Below are 17,507 nucleotides of genomic sequence, written 5' to 3'. Positions count from 1 at the left end.
AGTACGGCAGGATTCAGTGTCTTCAAATGACTCCAAAACACTCAAATTAATGTCTGAATTTGATCACATAAGTGACAGGTGTGTTTAGCTGTTGCATGCCAGGACATCTTAAAGCAACGTTCTTGAATTTAGTGTGGTGGTACCCAAAATAATACAGAAAAAATAGGTGAATGATAAGAGACACCCCCCCCCATGTTAAAGTTACATTACACTCTTCAGGCAAGATTAGAAAGCTGACTGAAGAATAAGTGTGTGCATGCAAAGCACTCTAAATGTGTATGGGTCAAGTTCTATGTGCTTAAATCAAGCAAACTCCCATTGACATCAGTGGAGAAGTTGTGTATATATGTTGTAGTGTATATATAAATTTTGTATGCTAGAAAAATACTTCAGTACATTCAATGTGTTGATATATGCATGTACAATAATCTGTGTAGTTTGATAGAATGCTAAGACAAAGGGAGTTTTGCTGAGTTTGACCCTATGAAACAATTCAGAATGACCAATGACTCAGCGCTCAACAAAGGGTTGGGATTCAGTTTAGAATCATAGAATATCAGGGTTGGAAGGGACCTCAGGAGGTCATCTAGTCCAACCCCCTGCTCAAAGCAGGACCAATTCCCAGCTAAATCATCCCAGCCAGGGCTTTGTCAAGCCTGACCTTAAAAACCTCTAAGGAAGGAGATTCCACCGCCTCCCTAGGTAACCCATTCCAGTGCTTCACCACCCTCCTAGTGAAAAAGTTTTTCCTAAGTTCCAACCTGAACTTCCCCAACTGCAACTTTGAGACCATTACTCCTTGTTCTGTCATCAGGTACCACTGAGAACAGTCTAGATCCATCCTCTTTGGGAACCCCCTTTCAGGTAGTTGAAAGCAGCTATCAAATCCCCCCCCCCATTCTTCTCTTCTGCAGACTAAATAATCCCAGTACCCTCAGCCTCTCCTCATAAGTCATGTGCTCCAGCCCCCTAATCATTTTTGTTGCCCTCCGCTGGACTCTTTCCAATTTTTCCACATCCTTCTTGTAGTGTGGGGCCCAAAACTGGACACAGTACTCCAGATGAGGCATCACCAATGTCGAATAGAGGGGAACGATCACGTCCCTCGATCTGCTGGCAATGCCCCTACTTATACAGCCCAGAATGCTGTTAGCCTTCTTGGCAACAAGGGCACACTGTTGACACACATCCAGCTTCTCGTCCACTGTAACCCCTAGGTCCTTTTCTGCAGAACTGCTTCCTAGCCATTTGGTCTCTAGTCTGTAACAGTGCATGGGATTCTTCTATCCTAAGTGCAGGACTCTGCACTTGTCTTTGTTGACCTTCATCAGGTTTCTTTTGGCCCAATCCTCTAATTTGTCTAGGTCCCTCTGTATCCTATCTCTACCCTCTAGCGTATCTACCACTCCTCCCAGTTTAGTGTCATCTGCAAACTTGCTGAGAGTGCAGTCCACGCCATCCTCCAGATCCTTAATGAAGATATTGAACAAAACCGGCCCCAGGACCGACCCCTGGGGCACTCTACTTGAAACCGGCTGCCAACTAGACATGGAGCCGTTGATCACTACCCGTTGAGCCCAACGATCTAGCCAGCTTTCTATTCACCTTATAGTCCATTCATCCAGCCCATACTTCTTTAACTTGCTGGCAAGAATACTGTATCAAAAGCTTTGCTAAAGTCAAGGAATATCCACTGCTTTCCCCTCATCCAAAGACCCAGTTATCTCCTCATAGAAGGCAATTAGGTTAGTCAGGCATGACTTGTCCTTAGATAAGCATCTAAGAGCTAAACAGTTATCCAACTTTCCAGTCCTTTTGAGTGGAGCCCCAGATATTTTGTGGTAAGGATCTATGCTAGGAACCTCATTGTAGCCCAGAATGAAACACTGAATAAATTTGGCTTCTTCTCATATCAAACAGTGCTGATACTTAATTTTAAAAGGGCTGAATATTTTCTTATGCAGTTCAGGTTGCTGTCGTGTTTCCATTTTGCGGAAGACCATTCTTGGTATGCCAGAAAAATAAGAGTGGCCTGCTGTAGAATGTGAGCTCCTTGTTCCATACTCCTTCCCTCTATCTAATGGGTGTAAGGGTAGATCAGCCGATAATTCAGACAATGAACATGATTTGGTTTGCATGAATGGGATGAGAATCGTTGTTTAAAGAAAGATATCCTTGTGTATGGTGTACCATTATTAGCAATTTATAGGCTGACGTGTTCGTGTTTTTGAGAAATGATTATTTTTTGTGTGTGCTAATTTCATGTAATTGGTCAACCATTATAAAATAGAAGGCCTGATTTCATGAAAATACCAATGGGAGGATCATTTTTAATTACAATATGAAACCACAGTTATGGTTCAAAGACCATTTCTATTTGTAGACTGATTTTTGGAACCATCTCTTACTTTAATAAAACCCCCAAACCTTTGGACCTGAAATGTATTCTGCTTAGGCTCAGAATAGAGTAGATCTCGAATTATGCGAAGTAAGTTGTGTTCCTCAGAGGTATTTTTGCACTTCAATAGTTCACAGTTGCATGCATGTTTTCTGTGGCAATAATGCACAACACTGCAGGACATCACAGGAGAATGTGTTGAATTCCCCTCTAGTCCAGTGGTTCTCAGACTTTTTTGTACTTTCACACAGTAAGCTTCTGAGTGTGGCCTCCCCTTTATAAATTAAAAACACTTTTTTTATATATATTTTACACCATTATAAATGCTGCAGGCAAAGTGGGGCTTGGGGTGAAGGCTGATAGCTTGCAACCCCCATGTAATAACCTCGCAACCCCCTGAGGGGTCCCGATCCCCAGTTTGAGACCCCCTGACTAGTCACGCTATTTAGAGTTCACATAGAGATTGTAAAAAGTGACAAAGAGTCCTGAGGTACCTTATAGACTAACAGAGAGACTGAGAGATAGCTAGACTACAGGATGTGAAGACTTGCATGTGTTGTATAGTCCAAATATACTTCAGTGCATGGAAATATGCATGAGTTGTATAGTAATGCAGTGTTTTAAAACATGGAAGAATACTGCATTATATGAAATGCATAGACGTGCCTGGCTATGATACACTGTTGTGTATGTTGTCTTAGAACATGTATGAGTTGCATGATAGTCCAAGAACAACTTTTTTCATTTGAAGTGTTTCCCAGTTTCAGGCAGTAGCTAGGACTGAACATGTGGTCAGAGAGCCAAAGCAATCTTTGCATGGTTCTGATCGTGTGGCCAGGGGATCAAGAATTGTAGAAAAAACAGACATACAGTCCAGGCTTTCAGAAACTCTTGCATCTACCTGTCCTGCTGCATTTGTGATTTCTGGAGTGCTTAAACGCCTTCAGCACGTGGAGGAAAAAATTAATCAGGTGACAAGCTATTTCATTTTTAACTTCTGTCTCTCTTAACTGTGTTTATTCTGGTTAATTCTTCTATGCAGACTATATATTCTGTACTTTACATGCTTCTTTTACATAGTTAAGACATAAATTGCCTTTCCCTGTACATACTGAACTTCTGCCTTTTCTTGTATGACTGCTATCTAAAATCTGTCTCTCTGTTCTGTTTCCCTTCCTTGGCTTTTATTACAGAAGAAAGCTCAGTCCGTAGCAAATAGGGAATTTCATAAAAAGAACATTAAAGAGAAAGCAGCTCATCTTGCCTCAATGTTTGGATACGTGGACTTACCAAAGGTGAATATTTAGGTTTTGCAGCTGCAAAAACAATAGTCTAGAAGAGACCAGATGTAAGTTAGACGTTTGCAACAACTTTGTATTTTCATTTCTTCTTTTCATCTGGGGTGAAGCTAAAACAGTCAGGAGTTCAGATTCCGGTACATCCATGCAGAATGACTTGTGTTATTAAAATATATAATATAATTACCTTCTTTTTAGTGAAAGCATGGAATAACCAGATATTTAAAGTGTGAGAATATTTAAGCATACCTGAAACATACTAGAAACAGCTCATTATAAAGGTGGCTTGAGAATTCAGATGTTGGTAGCTTTAGAAATAGAAATGACTTGACAAGGTGAATATTCAATCAGCTGATCAATGTGTTCACTGTATAGGTTTGTTTTATCTTAAAAACTATTCCACTTCTTCTGTTGCTACTCATGGGTGTGGTTTCTGATTGAATGGCCAGGTGCAGTCAGGATATTGGTTGAAGTGGAGGTTTTGCGGTGACGATTTCCGTGACTCCTCACTGTCAGATGTACAGATAGGCCTGGGGTATGTTATCCTGTTGCAGGCCAGTATCCCAGATTTTACTGAATCTCTCTTTCCCTCTCTCTGCACCACTGCAGTGAATGAATTTTATTTGGAAACTACTAATGACCCTTCACTGCGCTGAACAGAAAAGGAGCTGACTTAATGGTGACTAGGGAATTGGGAAAGGGAGAAATTCTTGTTAAGGCTTTTGTTGACTGATGCGAAATAGAGATCAATATTTTCTCTTGTGGGGCAACGTAGATATTCTCCAAAGAAGTCAGTATATGTGTAAGTCCATAAATCTCTATCAGAAATATTGGAAACTTTCTCCAATATGTTCATGAATTCCAGTGTAACACTTTTTCCTTTGAAATTAAGTGGTACAGAGGAGATGGAAGTTAGTGATTCAGAAAAAATTGACTGCACCTCTAATCCACCAGGAAGCAGAAAGATGCTATCTAATTGGCTCAGGTTTCAAAGTGATAGCCGTGTTAGTCTGTATCAGCAAAAAGAACGAGGAGTACTTGTGGCACCTTAGAGACTAACAAATTTATTTGGGCAAAACCTTTCATGGGCTAAAACCCACTTCATCGGATGTATATAGTGGAAAATACAGTAGGAAGATTCATATACACGGAGAACATGGGAAAAATGGGTGTTGCCATACCAACTCTAACGAGACTAATCAATTAAGGTGGGCTATTATCAGCAAGAGAAAAAAACTTTTGTAGTGATAATCAGGATAGCCCATTTCAAACAGTTGACAAGAAGGTGTGAGTAACAGTAGGGGAAAAATTAGCATGGGGAAATAGTTTTTACTTTGTGTAATGACCCATCCACTCCCAGTCTTTATTCAAGCCTAATTTAATGGTGTCCAGTTTGCAAATTAATTCCAATTCTGCAGTTTCTCTTTGGAGTTTGTTTGTTTTTGAAGTTTTGTTGTTGAAGAATTGCGACTTTTAGGTTTGTAATTGAGTGACTAGGGAGGTTGAAGTGTTCTCCGACTGGTTTTTGAATGTTCTAATTCTTGATGTCAGATTTGTGTCCATTAATTCTTTTGCAGAGAGACTGTCCGGTCTGGCCAATGTACATGGCAGAGGGGCATTGCTGGCACATGGTGGCATATCACCACATTGGTAGATGTGCAGGTGAATGAGCCTCATAGTGTGGCTGATGTGATTAGGTCCTATGATGGTGTCCCTTGAATAGATATGTGGACAGATTTAGCAACGGGCTTTGTTGCAAGGATAGGTTCCTGAGTTAGTGTTTTTGTTGTGTGGTGTGTGGTTGCTTGTGAGTATTTGCTTCAGGTTGGGGGTCTGTCTGTAAGCGAGGACTGGCCTGTCTCCCAAGATCTGTGAGAGTGAGAGATCCTCCTTCAGGATAGTATCAAAGGGGTAGCCATGTTAGTCTGGATCTATAAAAGCAGCAGAGAGTCCTGTGGCACCTTATAGACTAACAGACGTATTGGAGCATGAGCATCCGAAGAAGTGGGTATTCACAAAGTTCAGCCACCAGGTTTGCTATGACATTATCGGGGATACTGTTCCTGATGGCTTGTAGTCCATCTTTGTGTGGAATATTGGTGTAGAGGGCTTCTATATCCATAGTGGCCAGGATGGTGTTTTCTGGAAGATCACCAATGGATTGTAGTTTCCTCAGAAAGTCAGTGGTGTCTCAAAGATCGCTAGGAGTGCTGGTAGCATAGGGCCTAAGGAGAGCGTCTACATGGCCAGACAATCCTGCTGTGAGGGTGCTAATGCCTGAGATGATGGGGCGTCCAGGATTTCCAGGTTTATGGATCTTGGGTAGCAGATAGAATACCCCTGGTTGGGGCTTTAGGGGTGTGTCTATGCAGATTTGTTCCTGTGCTTTTTCAGGGAGTTTCTTGAGCAGATGATGTAGTTTCTTTTGGTAACCCTAGGTGGGATTAGAGGGTGTGAACACCACCTTCTACAGGCCATTACACTCTGATCCCTTTGTGTGTGTGTGTGTGTGTGTGTGTGTGTGTGTGTGTGTGTGTGTGTCTTCCTACTGTATTTTCCACTGCATGCATCCAATGAAGTGGGTTTTAGCCCACAAAAGCTTATGCCCAAATAAATTTGTTAGTCTCTAAGGTGCCACAAGTACTCCTCGTTCTTTTTGCTAATTGGCTCGGCAGATTTCACTTAACTGTAGCAAGTTGGAATGCACTTATTTGAGGATAAATTCTGTTTGGCTAATGTTGTACCAAACTTTTGCATTTACCTCTGAGGTCAAATTTACTACCTCATCTTGTGACTTTCAACCAATTGTGACCCAATAGAAAAATAATTTCTATTTATTCAATAGTTGTTGAATTACTTTCAAATTTTAACCAATCACTTGTACTAACTTCAATTGTTCAGCACTTGTAGATACCAGATCATAATTAAATGTTATTAAATTCATATGGTGAAAATTGATGATTATCTCATTATCCTATCCATTCATCTTGCCCACTTTAATATATTTTCAGTGTGGCACACACCAAATTGAGTGCAGATTCCATTAATCATAATAATAGGCCTTATTGCTTATGTGTTAAGTGAAAATGTGCACTACAAAGTTTTGTACATGCACAAGATCATACACCTATTGTCTGAAATGACACTATTTCCTAATATATTAAAATAATGGACTGAATTCTGTAAAACACTCCATAGTAATGAGAAACCTAAGTAATTGCAAAACACACTCTGAAGAGGTTAATCTACTAGACTGGTGCATTCCCTTGTAAGAGCTGAAGCAGATATTGTTCTCTGGAGGCTGCTTATTGTTGTGTTCTGTTACTCTTCACTGTACTTTTTAATAATGTGTACCTTAACAAAGAACCAAGTCGTGTTTATTTGACCAGAGTAGCAGAGTTTCAGTTTTGAAGTAATTGTACTGTTACTACCTTCCTAACCTTTTCTTGTGCATGGTTGTGCAATTCCGCCAACTTGACATTTGTTAATGTGACTATCCTCTCTGATGATGTTTCCTCTATTTCTGCTCTATACAGAATAAACTACCTATTAAAGGCGTATCCTATTATCAGCCCCCAACTCCCTCTTGCCTTCCAGCTCATGATTCAGCTGCTACTTCATCTTCATCATCTATTCACTCAACTTCCCCTGCTGTTCAATCTAGCAAGGTATTCTGTTAACAGATTTTCATGTAAAATCCATTCTTGCTCTAAAAACTGCAGAAGAATTGGCTCAGATTGAAGGTCTTGGCTTTGCATGGAGAATCTGTGCGTACTATGTTTCACATTGGACGCAGAGGTTTAAACCGCTCACTTTGTTTTGTTTACTCCTGCATGTTTGTAAAAGTAAAATATCATAACAAAAAGTAATTCAGATTAAAAGCTAAGAAGTAGATCATACATTTTTGAGAATTTTAATCTTAGCAGTAGCTAATTTTAAATGTTTTTTTGTTTCCTTTTAATAATACCGCAAACTCTCTTGTGAGAATTAAATGCTTGAGCACGCATTTCCTCTATAAAAGAAGCTTTGATACATAGGAAATAGGCATAAAGTGACTGAAGACAATTCAATAAATTAGAATCCAACAAATATAGAGTTCCCATTAATGATAAAGTAACAGAAGCTTTGATCTGGATAAGCTTAAAAAGGTTCAGCTTACTTCTCCCCTATATTCAGAAACTATTTTAATTGGGGTATTTTCAGCCATCTCCTTTGTAGGCCAGATCTTTGGGAAGGACCTACATGTCCTTTCTTTCCTCCAGTGGCTATGGCAACAGCAGCACAGGTTGTCTTTCAAGCCTCAGAACAAGTAAGCATATTGAACAGGTTTGGAGTAAGAATAAGTGGGGAAACCATAAAGTTCCTAGGAATGTTAAAGAGCAGCTGTGGCGTCTGAAACACTGAGGCGTTTGGAACCAGTAGGTTCTACCACCATGTTTAAGAAGTGGGAGTTAGGGAAGGGTTGTTTATCGAAACCTAAAATGGTTTGCCATGTGTTTTGGAGGATGAGAGATCATCTGCTCAAACCTTTCAACACATCCTTCCTCAACTTAAGTCTCTCTGCTCACTATGAAAACAATCATTCTTTTAAAAAAAACACCCATGTCATAAATTACTCATGAGCATGGTCAAAATCCAGCCCAGATAATTAATGGCTGAATGTAAAGATATTCAGGAGTATAAATTAGTTGTTTCAGTCAAATTCCTGGTGGATTTATACCCATCTTACAGTTGACACTGGTTAGAACTTTGACTTGCAGCCTCGGTAGAATGGGCAATGACTGAAAGGTCTGACCTGTGCTTGCAACCCTGGAGGCTGGTACTTCAGATCAGAGGCCAAGTGCTTAAACTTTCATGATTTTGGTGGTTGTGGGTTTTGGGGTTTTTTGTTGTTGTTGTTGGTTCTCTATTAAACACCTCCCATGAGCAGTTGTTTAATTAAAGGTACTGTAACTGCTATTTTAATTTTAAAATAAATATTTTGGTGAATTTAGCATTGTATTGAAAGAGAGTGGCTATAGCTTAAAGTTGTTGGCTCCTTAAATGGATTTTATGATGTGATTTTCAGCATTACTGTAGGTTGGAATGTACCAACCTGATGTAATGGTGGAACAAAAATAATCCATGCTCAAAATATCTTTTCTGTTACCTGCACAAAACCTAGTGACTTTTTGCTAGAGCTTAGTAAATATTTGACATACTATTGAGGACTAGAAAGATCAAATTTAATATGTAAGCAAGTGCCTACACATTCTGCTGCTCAGGTGCTCCATTCCATAGAAACATGCAGGAGCTAATAGGGACTAGCTTTGGGGTGGGGGGCAACCACTTCCCCTTCCCCCAGCAGCCTTTAGGTATATGTGTGGTGCCTTTCATGCAAGGCTGGAGAGCGAGCCTGCCCCACACACTCACCTGGCAGCAACCATTCCTGTCTTGTGGGTCTGAGTTCGGCTTCCTGTTCTTGGTGCTGTGAGATGGTGCATGGGGTCGCACGTGACCCTGTGCGACATGTCGTTGTTACCCCATTCACTCAAATTTGGCCTAGCCCAGCCCCCCTCATGACAGAGGGAAGATCAGGTGAAACCTGAATGGGACTATGACCCCGGGCGCCAGTTTGTAATGCCTGGAGTGTGGAGCTGGGCCCAGCCCTGCAGACAGGAGCTGAGCTACAACAGGAGTGTGGAGAAGTCTCGTTCTCCATCCCATCACCAATGGCTCAGCATGCCCCTCCGCCCCCAGTTATAAATCCTTGCCCTGCCACTGACAGTTTGCAGGCTTGGTTAATGAAACACTTGGTTAATGGAACAGTAGCGCATGTGGAGAAATGTCACATGTTGACAATGGTGTATTGAGGATTTTTGGCATATGGTTCATAATTTAAAAAAAAACCACACACACACTTAGAGCTTGTTAAATGTTTTGACCTCCTTCCTTGATTAGGGGTAGCATTCTCACTTCTAAGGTAGATGCATTCATAAGGAAGCAGTTACGACTGAGCCAGTAATATTATTAGATTGTTGGTTTTTTCGAGAGATGGCGAACTTGTTTACAGAAGTGACCGAAAGTCTTTCTTGCTCTATTGCCGGTGAATCCAAACCGTTACTATTGGTATCCCACTCACTGAAGAAATATCATTTAACAATGATCTAATACATTTGACAAGCATGCTACTACTGTTACAGCCGATTGTTGTGTCCCCTACATATCCTCTCAGGTCACTTCAGTCTCCTAATACAACAAATTATTTTGCTTGCCATTAATTGGCAAATCAGCTTGTTTTATTTTCCTTTTTGAATCACAAGTCACCTCTTGATTATCCAGTAAATTTTCAAATAAAGTAATTTTCCCAAGGAGTAAACTACTGCTAATTTTACTGTAATATTAGCAAAGACTAAATGCCAACATTTACAAACTTGGGTCTCTATACTTGAAACAGTCTCCCAGCAAGACCACCCCTATTTTAAATCCTGTGTATTCCCTCCCCCACCCGAAAATCCTTCTAGCCTTGATTTCCTAACCAGTAATCTCTCCATGCCCTTCCTTACTTCACTTAACAATTCAATTAAGTGTCCCGTATTTGGTCTATTTTAGATGGCAAACTTTTTAGGGCAGGGATTGTATCTTACTCTGTCTAGAAAGCACTGTCTAAATTTCTGGCCTTATATAAACACATTTTAATAATGTCTCAGGCTCACAGTGCCTATTTTCAAGTACTTTGGATGCCAGTTTACAATGTATTTGAACTTACCTGATGTAACTATACACCACAAGTTGTCTGTGTCAGCGTTATGTTACGACTGGTTTTAAAGGGCTCAAGATTTGCATTGGTGATCTGTTCCAAATGGTGGCACTAGTAAAGTGCAGATTTCAATATGTGGACGTGCTTCAGGGCCAGCAAGCCAATGGGGGGAACCCTCATTCATGGCACTTCTGGAGTTTACTCTTAATCTACAGGGGAAAAAATTGAGAGTGTAAAAGTCTTTCTGAGCTTCTTGAGACTTCACAACTTGTCCTGTAAGAATGCCAGCCTACTAACATCTTTGAGTATTTTTCATTTGAAATACATACTGAACTGCTTGTGTTCTCTGACATCATGTTCCTCCTACTACCAGTTGAATTCTGATTTTATAGAATTGTAGGACTAGAAGGGACCTTGAGAGGTCATCTAGTCCAGTCCCCTGCACTCATGGCAGGACTAAGTATTATCTAGACCATTCCTGACAGGTATTTGTCTAACCTGCTCTTAAAAATCTCCAATGATCGCGATTCCACAACCTCCCTAGGCAATTTATTCCAGTGCTTAACCACCATGACAGTTAAGAAGTTTTTCCTACTGTCCAACCTAAATCTCCCTTGCAGCAACTTAAGCCCATTGTTTCTTGTCCTATCCTCAGAGGTTAAGAAAAACAATATTTCTTCCTCCTCCTTATAACAACCTTTTATATACTTGAAAACTGTTATCATGTCCCCTCTCAGCCTTCTCATTTCCAGACTAAACAAACCCATTTTTTTCAATCTTCCCTCATGGGTCATGTTTTCTAGACCTTTAGTCATTTTTGTCACTTTTCTCTGGACTCTCTCCAATTTGTCCACACCTTTCCTGAAATGTGGTGCCCAGAACTCGACACAATACTCCAGTTGAGGCCTAATCAGTGCGGAGTATTGACTTCTCATGTCTTGCTTACAACACTCCTGCTAATACACCCCAGAAAGACGTTAGTTTTTCTTGCAACAGCATTACACTGTTGACTCGTATTTAGTTTGTGGTCCACTATGACTCTTAGATCCCTTTCCGCAGTACTATTTTCTGGGCAGGCAATTCCCATTTTGTATATGTGCAACTGATTTGTTCCTTCCTAAATGGAGTACTTTGCATTTGTCCTTATTGAATTTCATCCTATTTACTTCAGACCATTTCTCCAGTTGGTCCAGATCATTTTGAATTTTAATCCTATCCTGCAAAGCACTTGCAATCCCTCCCAGGTTGGTATTGTCAGCAAACTTGATAAGTATATTGTCTATGCCATTATCTAAATCACTGATGATGAAATTGAACAGAACCGGACCCAGAACTGATCCCTGTGGGACCCCACTTGATATGCCCTTCCAGGGTGACTGTGAAGCACTGATAATTACTCTCTGGGAGCAGTTTTCCAACCAGTTTTGCACCCACCTTATAGTAGCTCCATCTAGGTTGCATACTGTCTTGCATGGCCTTCTTATAAGCTTTACTAAAGTCATGATACACCACCTCTGCTGTTTTCCTCCCCTATCCACAAGGCTTGTTAGAAAGCTATCAGATTGATTTGACATGATTTGTTTTTGACAAATCCATGCTGACTGTTACAGCATTACCCTTATGAGGCATTCGGAATGCCTCATAAGGGTGTTGACGTATTTACTCAAAATAGTGGCTGAAGAGCTTTACATGTTGAAACCTATTTTTAAGCTTGAGGCAAGGATACCTCTAGAAGGGAGGTTAAGGAAATGTAACATGCTTTCCTATTCCTTTTTAAAGGCATATTCTTTTAATTAAAGTGTTTTAGCTTTGCATCTTATTAGGAATGGAAGAGAACTTTTAAACTATGCCACAGAGAGGTTAGTACAAATGAATGTTGAATACTCCTGCTGCCCTAAATCTCCTGTGAAGAATTCAGTGCAGTGGTGTACACTCTAAACAATTATCTCCAATGCAAATCAAGATGATCCAAAGTTTAGAATGACCTTTAGAAAACAGTGCTTGTCTAAGCTTTATGCTACCTAAACCCTAAAAGTCATACATACTATAAACATGTTGCAATCAGTTGGCTTTGCTATCTACAACACCTCAGATTAACTACTTCCCTTGAATCATATGATTGGAATTACCAGCTGAAAATAAGGGTTGGGTGTTTCCTACCCAGATAAGTTTACTACTTAGATAGTGTTTATGCCAGGGCAGTCAGTCAAATTTTTTTTTAAAGAATAAGCAAGTGCTTAAAAGTAGGACATTTGGTAAGGAAAGGAGGCAAAGTAACTCTAACAAGGAGGGATAAAGACTGTATGCCAGTGGTCCCCAACTTTTTTCATCTGGCGGGCGCCAGACGATGAGCCGCGGAGGACCGTGGCGGCAGACAAGCATCCACCGAAATGCTGCTGACAAGCGGCAACGTCAATAGGCATCGCCGTCGAAATGCCGCCGACAAGCAGTGTCATCCAGAGGCGTCGCCGCCAACGCCTCCAGATGATGATGCTTCTCGGCGGCATTTTGGCGGATGCTCGTCCGCCAGGCAGTACGCCGGTGCGTTTAGACGCCCCAGCGGGCGCCATGTTGGGGACCCCTGCTGTATGCTCTTTGGGGCAGTTTTCGTGTTTTCCTTTGTTTTAAAACTACTAGCACATCTGATTTCTGATTGCTGTGGCAATATAAATAATATTATACAAAATTATGAAACCCAGGCTTCTCTCCAAAACCCCTTAGCTAATGAATTAATATTGGAGCAGTTAACCAACCAGATAAACCTGCTGTAGAGCTTTGGCAATGTACCATTAATAATTATGTTCAACAATCCTCATAGTGGTGGGGGTTTTTTTTGTTTGTTTTTTTGTTTTTTACAAAATATTCTATTCACTTTTTTTTAGATATTTGCTTAGTGCCACCTTGCATGTTGCCCTATGAGCAACATAAGGGCCCCTTTTTAGGAAACCTAGATACCCAACACCACTACTGTAGACGCAGGGCTGGATTTAGGGAAGGCGACCCAGGTGGCCAACTGAGGTGCCGGGCTCACGGTGCTGTTTTTGTTGTAAGCGACAAAAGGGAAAATAGAATGTTTGACAGGGATAAATCATGCATTCAAATTGTGAAGCAAAGTCATGAAGTGGGCTACAAATGCAATACAAAATAAGATATTCAAAAGTTTAACAAATGAATGGGGGGGGGGCACCAAAGACATTCCTCGCCGGGGGCACCATTTGGTGTAGGGACGGCCCTGTGTAGACGTATTTAAGTCATGTGCAGCAGTATGTCATGTAGAGCAATAACTATGGCCATGATCATACAAAGACTTAAGCATGTTTGGGACTTTATTAGTAGTCACAAGGGAATTACGTGCATGAGCCAAATTATGCTTAAGTGTTTGTAGGTTCAGAGTAAATGATCAGTATCAGCAAGCAAGGTGCAGCACAGCAATGTAACTAATTTAAGCTGTATGAAAGCTGGCAGACTTCCATATATTAAAGGATCATCTTTCTGGTATACAGATGTGGGGCCAGATTCTCTCCTCTAGCTGAGATCTGCTCAGCAAAGGAAAGTGGAGGGGGGACATTGTGGAACTGCTTGCAGCTCCCTATTTCTGAGGGGCTGCCTGTGCTGACTCCAACCCCAATGAGATTTAGAGCAGCAAAGGAACTGCTCTAAGTTATGACACTGGCCTAGAGCCCTGAATGAACACTACATCAGGGAAGATAGGTATAACAGAGCATGACTCTGCCAGGCACCTCCTCCCCCCCCCCCACACCTACCCTCCCTCAGTTGACGCACACTCTATATTGGAGGGGAAGGGGGAGAGACAGATGGCACTGTAGCTTGCTGTGGCATCTTTTACACCAAGAGGGAGTTTCCCTACACCGGGGAATTTACTGCTGACCAGTTGAAACCAGAATCTGCCCTTTTGTGTCACTTGAAGGGCCAGACTTTATTTGATAGTCTAAACTGTGCTGTTCAGCTAACCTACTTGGAGACTGAATATGTTTATGCTGCCTTGCTTTCTGTGGATAACCAGTCCCATTTTGTCTTGTATTTTGAGTTTGCAGTCATGATGCATATAAACTTGATTACCATCGTCATCGAATCTGCCCAGAGTTGGAAAACTCTGCTAAGAACTATTGGTCATTGATGTCAGATTTGGAAGGAAAAAGAGACGAAGGATGGGATGGCCTAGTAACTGCTTTTTAAAAACCTGTTATCAATCCAGTAGCTATGGAGGAAGAGTTCAGTTGGTTCCTCTTAAATGTAGTTCCAACACTGTTGGCTACACAATGAATACACTTTTGTATTCATTTAACTAGGTCTGGGATCAACAATTTGAAAGTAATGTTTTCTCCTACTTTTGCTATTTTTTAAAAAATTCTCTGAAGTCATTGTTTTTGAAGGGTGCAATATTGAAGTATTTGCAGACTGACCTTTTTTAATTCATCTGCAGTACATGTACAGCGTGGATAGTACCAGTACACTGGAGGGACCATGGAATAAGATTTAGTTCAGTCTTCAATCCCATTCAGTTCTTACCCTACCTGCTGAGACGTCTGACAAGATTACTGTTTAGTGTCTCTTGTATTTGTGGTTTCTGTGATGTGGGCATGTGTTCATGGGATATTAGACAATCAAGATAATTTTATATAGACCACTGAACAGCCATCAGATGGAAAAGTTACCCTGTGATTTGAGGATGGGAATGCTTATGGAGAGGGTCATTTGGTCAGTACCAACCTGGATTGAAGTCACTTTTGTTTTACACTGAATTTGCATTTATTTTTGTAATGAATACATTTGCTTTTAATATTGCATGTAATAATAAGCATAGGTATGCAATTTTGCTAGCTCTTGTTTTGGTTGTTTTAATGTCAGCACTGATTGTTTTAATGGGTGGAGAAGAGAAACCAAACAAGGAATGTAGGTTAGCTTCAATAGTATTTTGCCCCTCCTTCAAATAGTCACCTAGTTGTGTAGCTTTGTTGTTTGTTTAAATTATTACATGACTATTTAACAAGATGAAGCTGAAACTTCCTGCTTCAGTTGATGTCTCAATGAGCTCTTTACCTCTTTATTCAGGAAGCCATAGTGCAATAAGTAAATAGCTGCTTAAAATTTGCACAAATGTAGAGTTTTGGGAGAAAAGTTGTTTTTAAAAATGTAATGAAAGGGAAAGAGAGGGAGGTTCACCTTCAGTGAAAAGTACCATAGCTATTAATGCTAAGATCTGATTTAATATGCCATCCTGTACATAAGAATTACACTACTTGGGCCTGACAAGGTGATGAATATACATATTTTACAGCAGTTACTCCCATTTTTAAAAAAAACAAAGAGGTTATTTGGCTTTGTCTGTATAGCATACATGCTATTCATCTTTTATCTACTAGCCAAAAATGCATATCATTTGATTAACATTCAAGAGACGTTGGTGGCTATAAGTTGCAGGATATTTCAGAAGTTCTGACGTGCACTTTAATTTTTTTAAATTTCATAGACAATCTCCTTTATGCTCCTTTCACCCCACCCCAAAGTAGCCCAAGTGACTTGTCGTTACTGAGGCTGAATGTTTGTAACAATTGTCATGGATTCTATGGATGTTTATGTTCACCTTTTTGGTTTGTTTCTTTTAAATATCTTTTCGACGTCTTGGGGCTTTCCCGTTTGAGTGAGTGGATGTGATGGGAACAGCTGATTACTTTTCACCAAGAACTTGGGACCTGTTTTGTTGAAACCTCGGCTGCATGGGGGATTAACAGGAAGCATAAACGCTCATTCCTGAGGGTAGTAGTTTGAGGTTCTGGAATGGATTCTATGCCTTCTCTAGCTAGGGTGGAAAAAGTCCTAGCTTCAGTAGCAGGTTAAGAGACTCGCTGCTCCCATTCTGCTACTGCTACCTTTGTAGAGGCTTAGGCTATGTCTACACTACAGCTTATGTCTGCATAACTTATGTCACTCGGGGGGTGAATAAACCACCCCCTTGAGCAATATAAGTTATGCTGACATAAGCACTCATGAGCTTCTGCCGCGAACATGACTTCTGCTGTTCGCTGAGGTAGTTTTATTATGCCCACGGGAGAGCTGCCGCGCTGTATGAGTAGACGTGCCCTAAGACTAGAAAGCAGTAGTAATTCTCTTCCACCCACCCTTCTGTTCTGCTGCTGCGGAGCGGCTGGACTGTCAGTCAGTGAGATGAATCGTTATGGGTCAATATTTAAATACTGAAATGCTTTTAAATAGCTTTCATTGCGAAATACAAGCTACTTGGGTTTAAAATAATGCAAAACACGAATTTCAATGTTTTTAATTTTCAGTTTGTGACATTGCCTTTTTTCACAACCAGACTGATTTTACACGCCCTTTATAGTGACGAATCATTAGCCCTAGTCATTAAGTTTAAACACATGAGTAGTCCCATCAAAGTCAATGCTCACATGGTTTGAGTTAAGCACATTTTGTTGTTATCTGGAACAGATCCAGAGTGCTCTGTACTTTGCAAGGTCAAGCACTTTTGGAATCAAATGTCATGCTCTTAGATGTAGGTCTTCCTCATGATTAATTTCTTCAGTGCCTTTGTCCTCCTACGAAGTACTGAATTTTTCCATAAGATCTCCATTGCAAATTGTGCATTAATGGAGACTCGGTCTAAATTAAAAAATAAATAAAATTGAGAGCACAGAAAATTAATACAGGCTAATCCCTGGGGAATTGTAATTCAGTAGGCAAAAAGTTTTCAGAGGAAATAAAGCTCAAGCAGCTGATACATTCTGACCAGAACGGAGTAGCTTCTTCCCTAAGCCCCATAGCTGCTTCTGTGGTATCCCCCAATACCTGCCCCAGCTCAGGCTGAACTGAATGTTGTTGGTTTAAGCAGAGACTGGAAGTTCTATAATAATAATGACTTTAGGGCAGCTGCTTTTTTTTTTTTTTTTTTTTTTTTTTTTGCCTTGAGAATATTGTTCTGAAGAACTACAGTGTGGCTAACAAAGGTTGTCTGATGTAAGGATGGGACTGGATGGTTCTTACAGTCCAGCTCATTTTACAAATATAGTGAAGAATAACCTAACCACCATGGTGC

At 40.6% G+C, this 17,507-nt stretch overlaps 1 protein-coding gene across 1 annotated transcript in view; it reads left to right on the top strand.

Annotated features, from left to right (window-relative positions):
• The window catches only part of LOC117876498 (F-actin-monooxygenase MICAL2-like), a 189,250-nt gene that overhangs the window by 91,065 nt on the left and 80,678 nt on the right, over positions 1-17,507 (top strand). Inside the window, exons 18-20 of the mRNA XM_034768763.1 lie at positions 3,160-3,369; positions 3,592-3,693; positions 7,233-7,364. Coding sequence (XP_034624654.1) covers positions 3,160-3,369; positions 3,592-3,693; positions 7,233-7,364 — 444 coding nt within the window. The remainder of the gene's footprint in view (positions 1-3,159; positions 3,370-3,591; positions 3,694-7,232; positions 7,365-17,507) is intronic.

The sequence above is a fragment of the Trachemys scripta genome, chromosome 4 (genome assembly GCF_013100865.1).
Source record: "Trachemys scripta elegans isolate TJP31775 chromosome 4, CAS_Tse_1.0, whole genome shotgun sequence".
Taxonomy (NCBI): domain Eukaryota; kingdom Metazoa; phylum Chordata; order Testudines; family Emydidae; genus Trachemys; species Trachemys scripta.
This window is presented reverse-complemented; position numbering and strand designations above follow the sequence as displayed.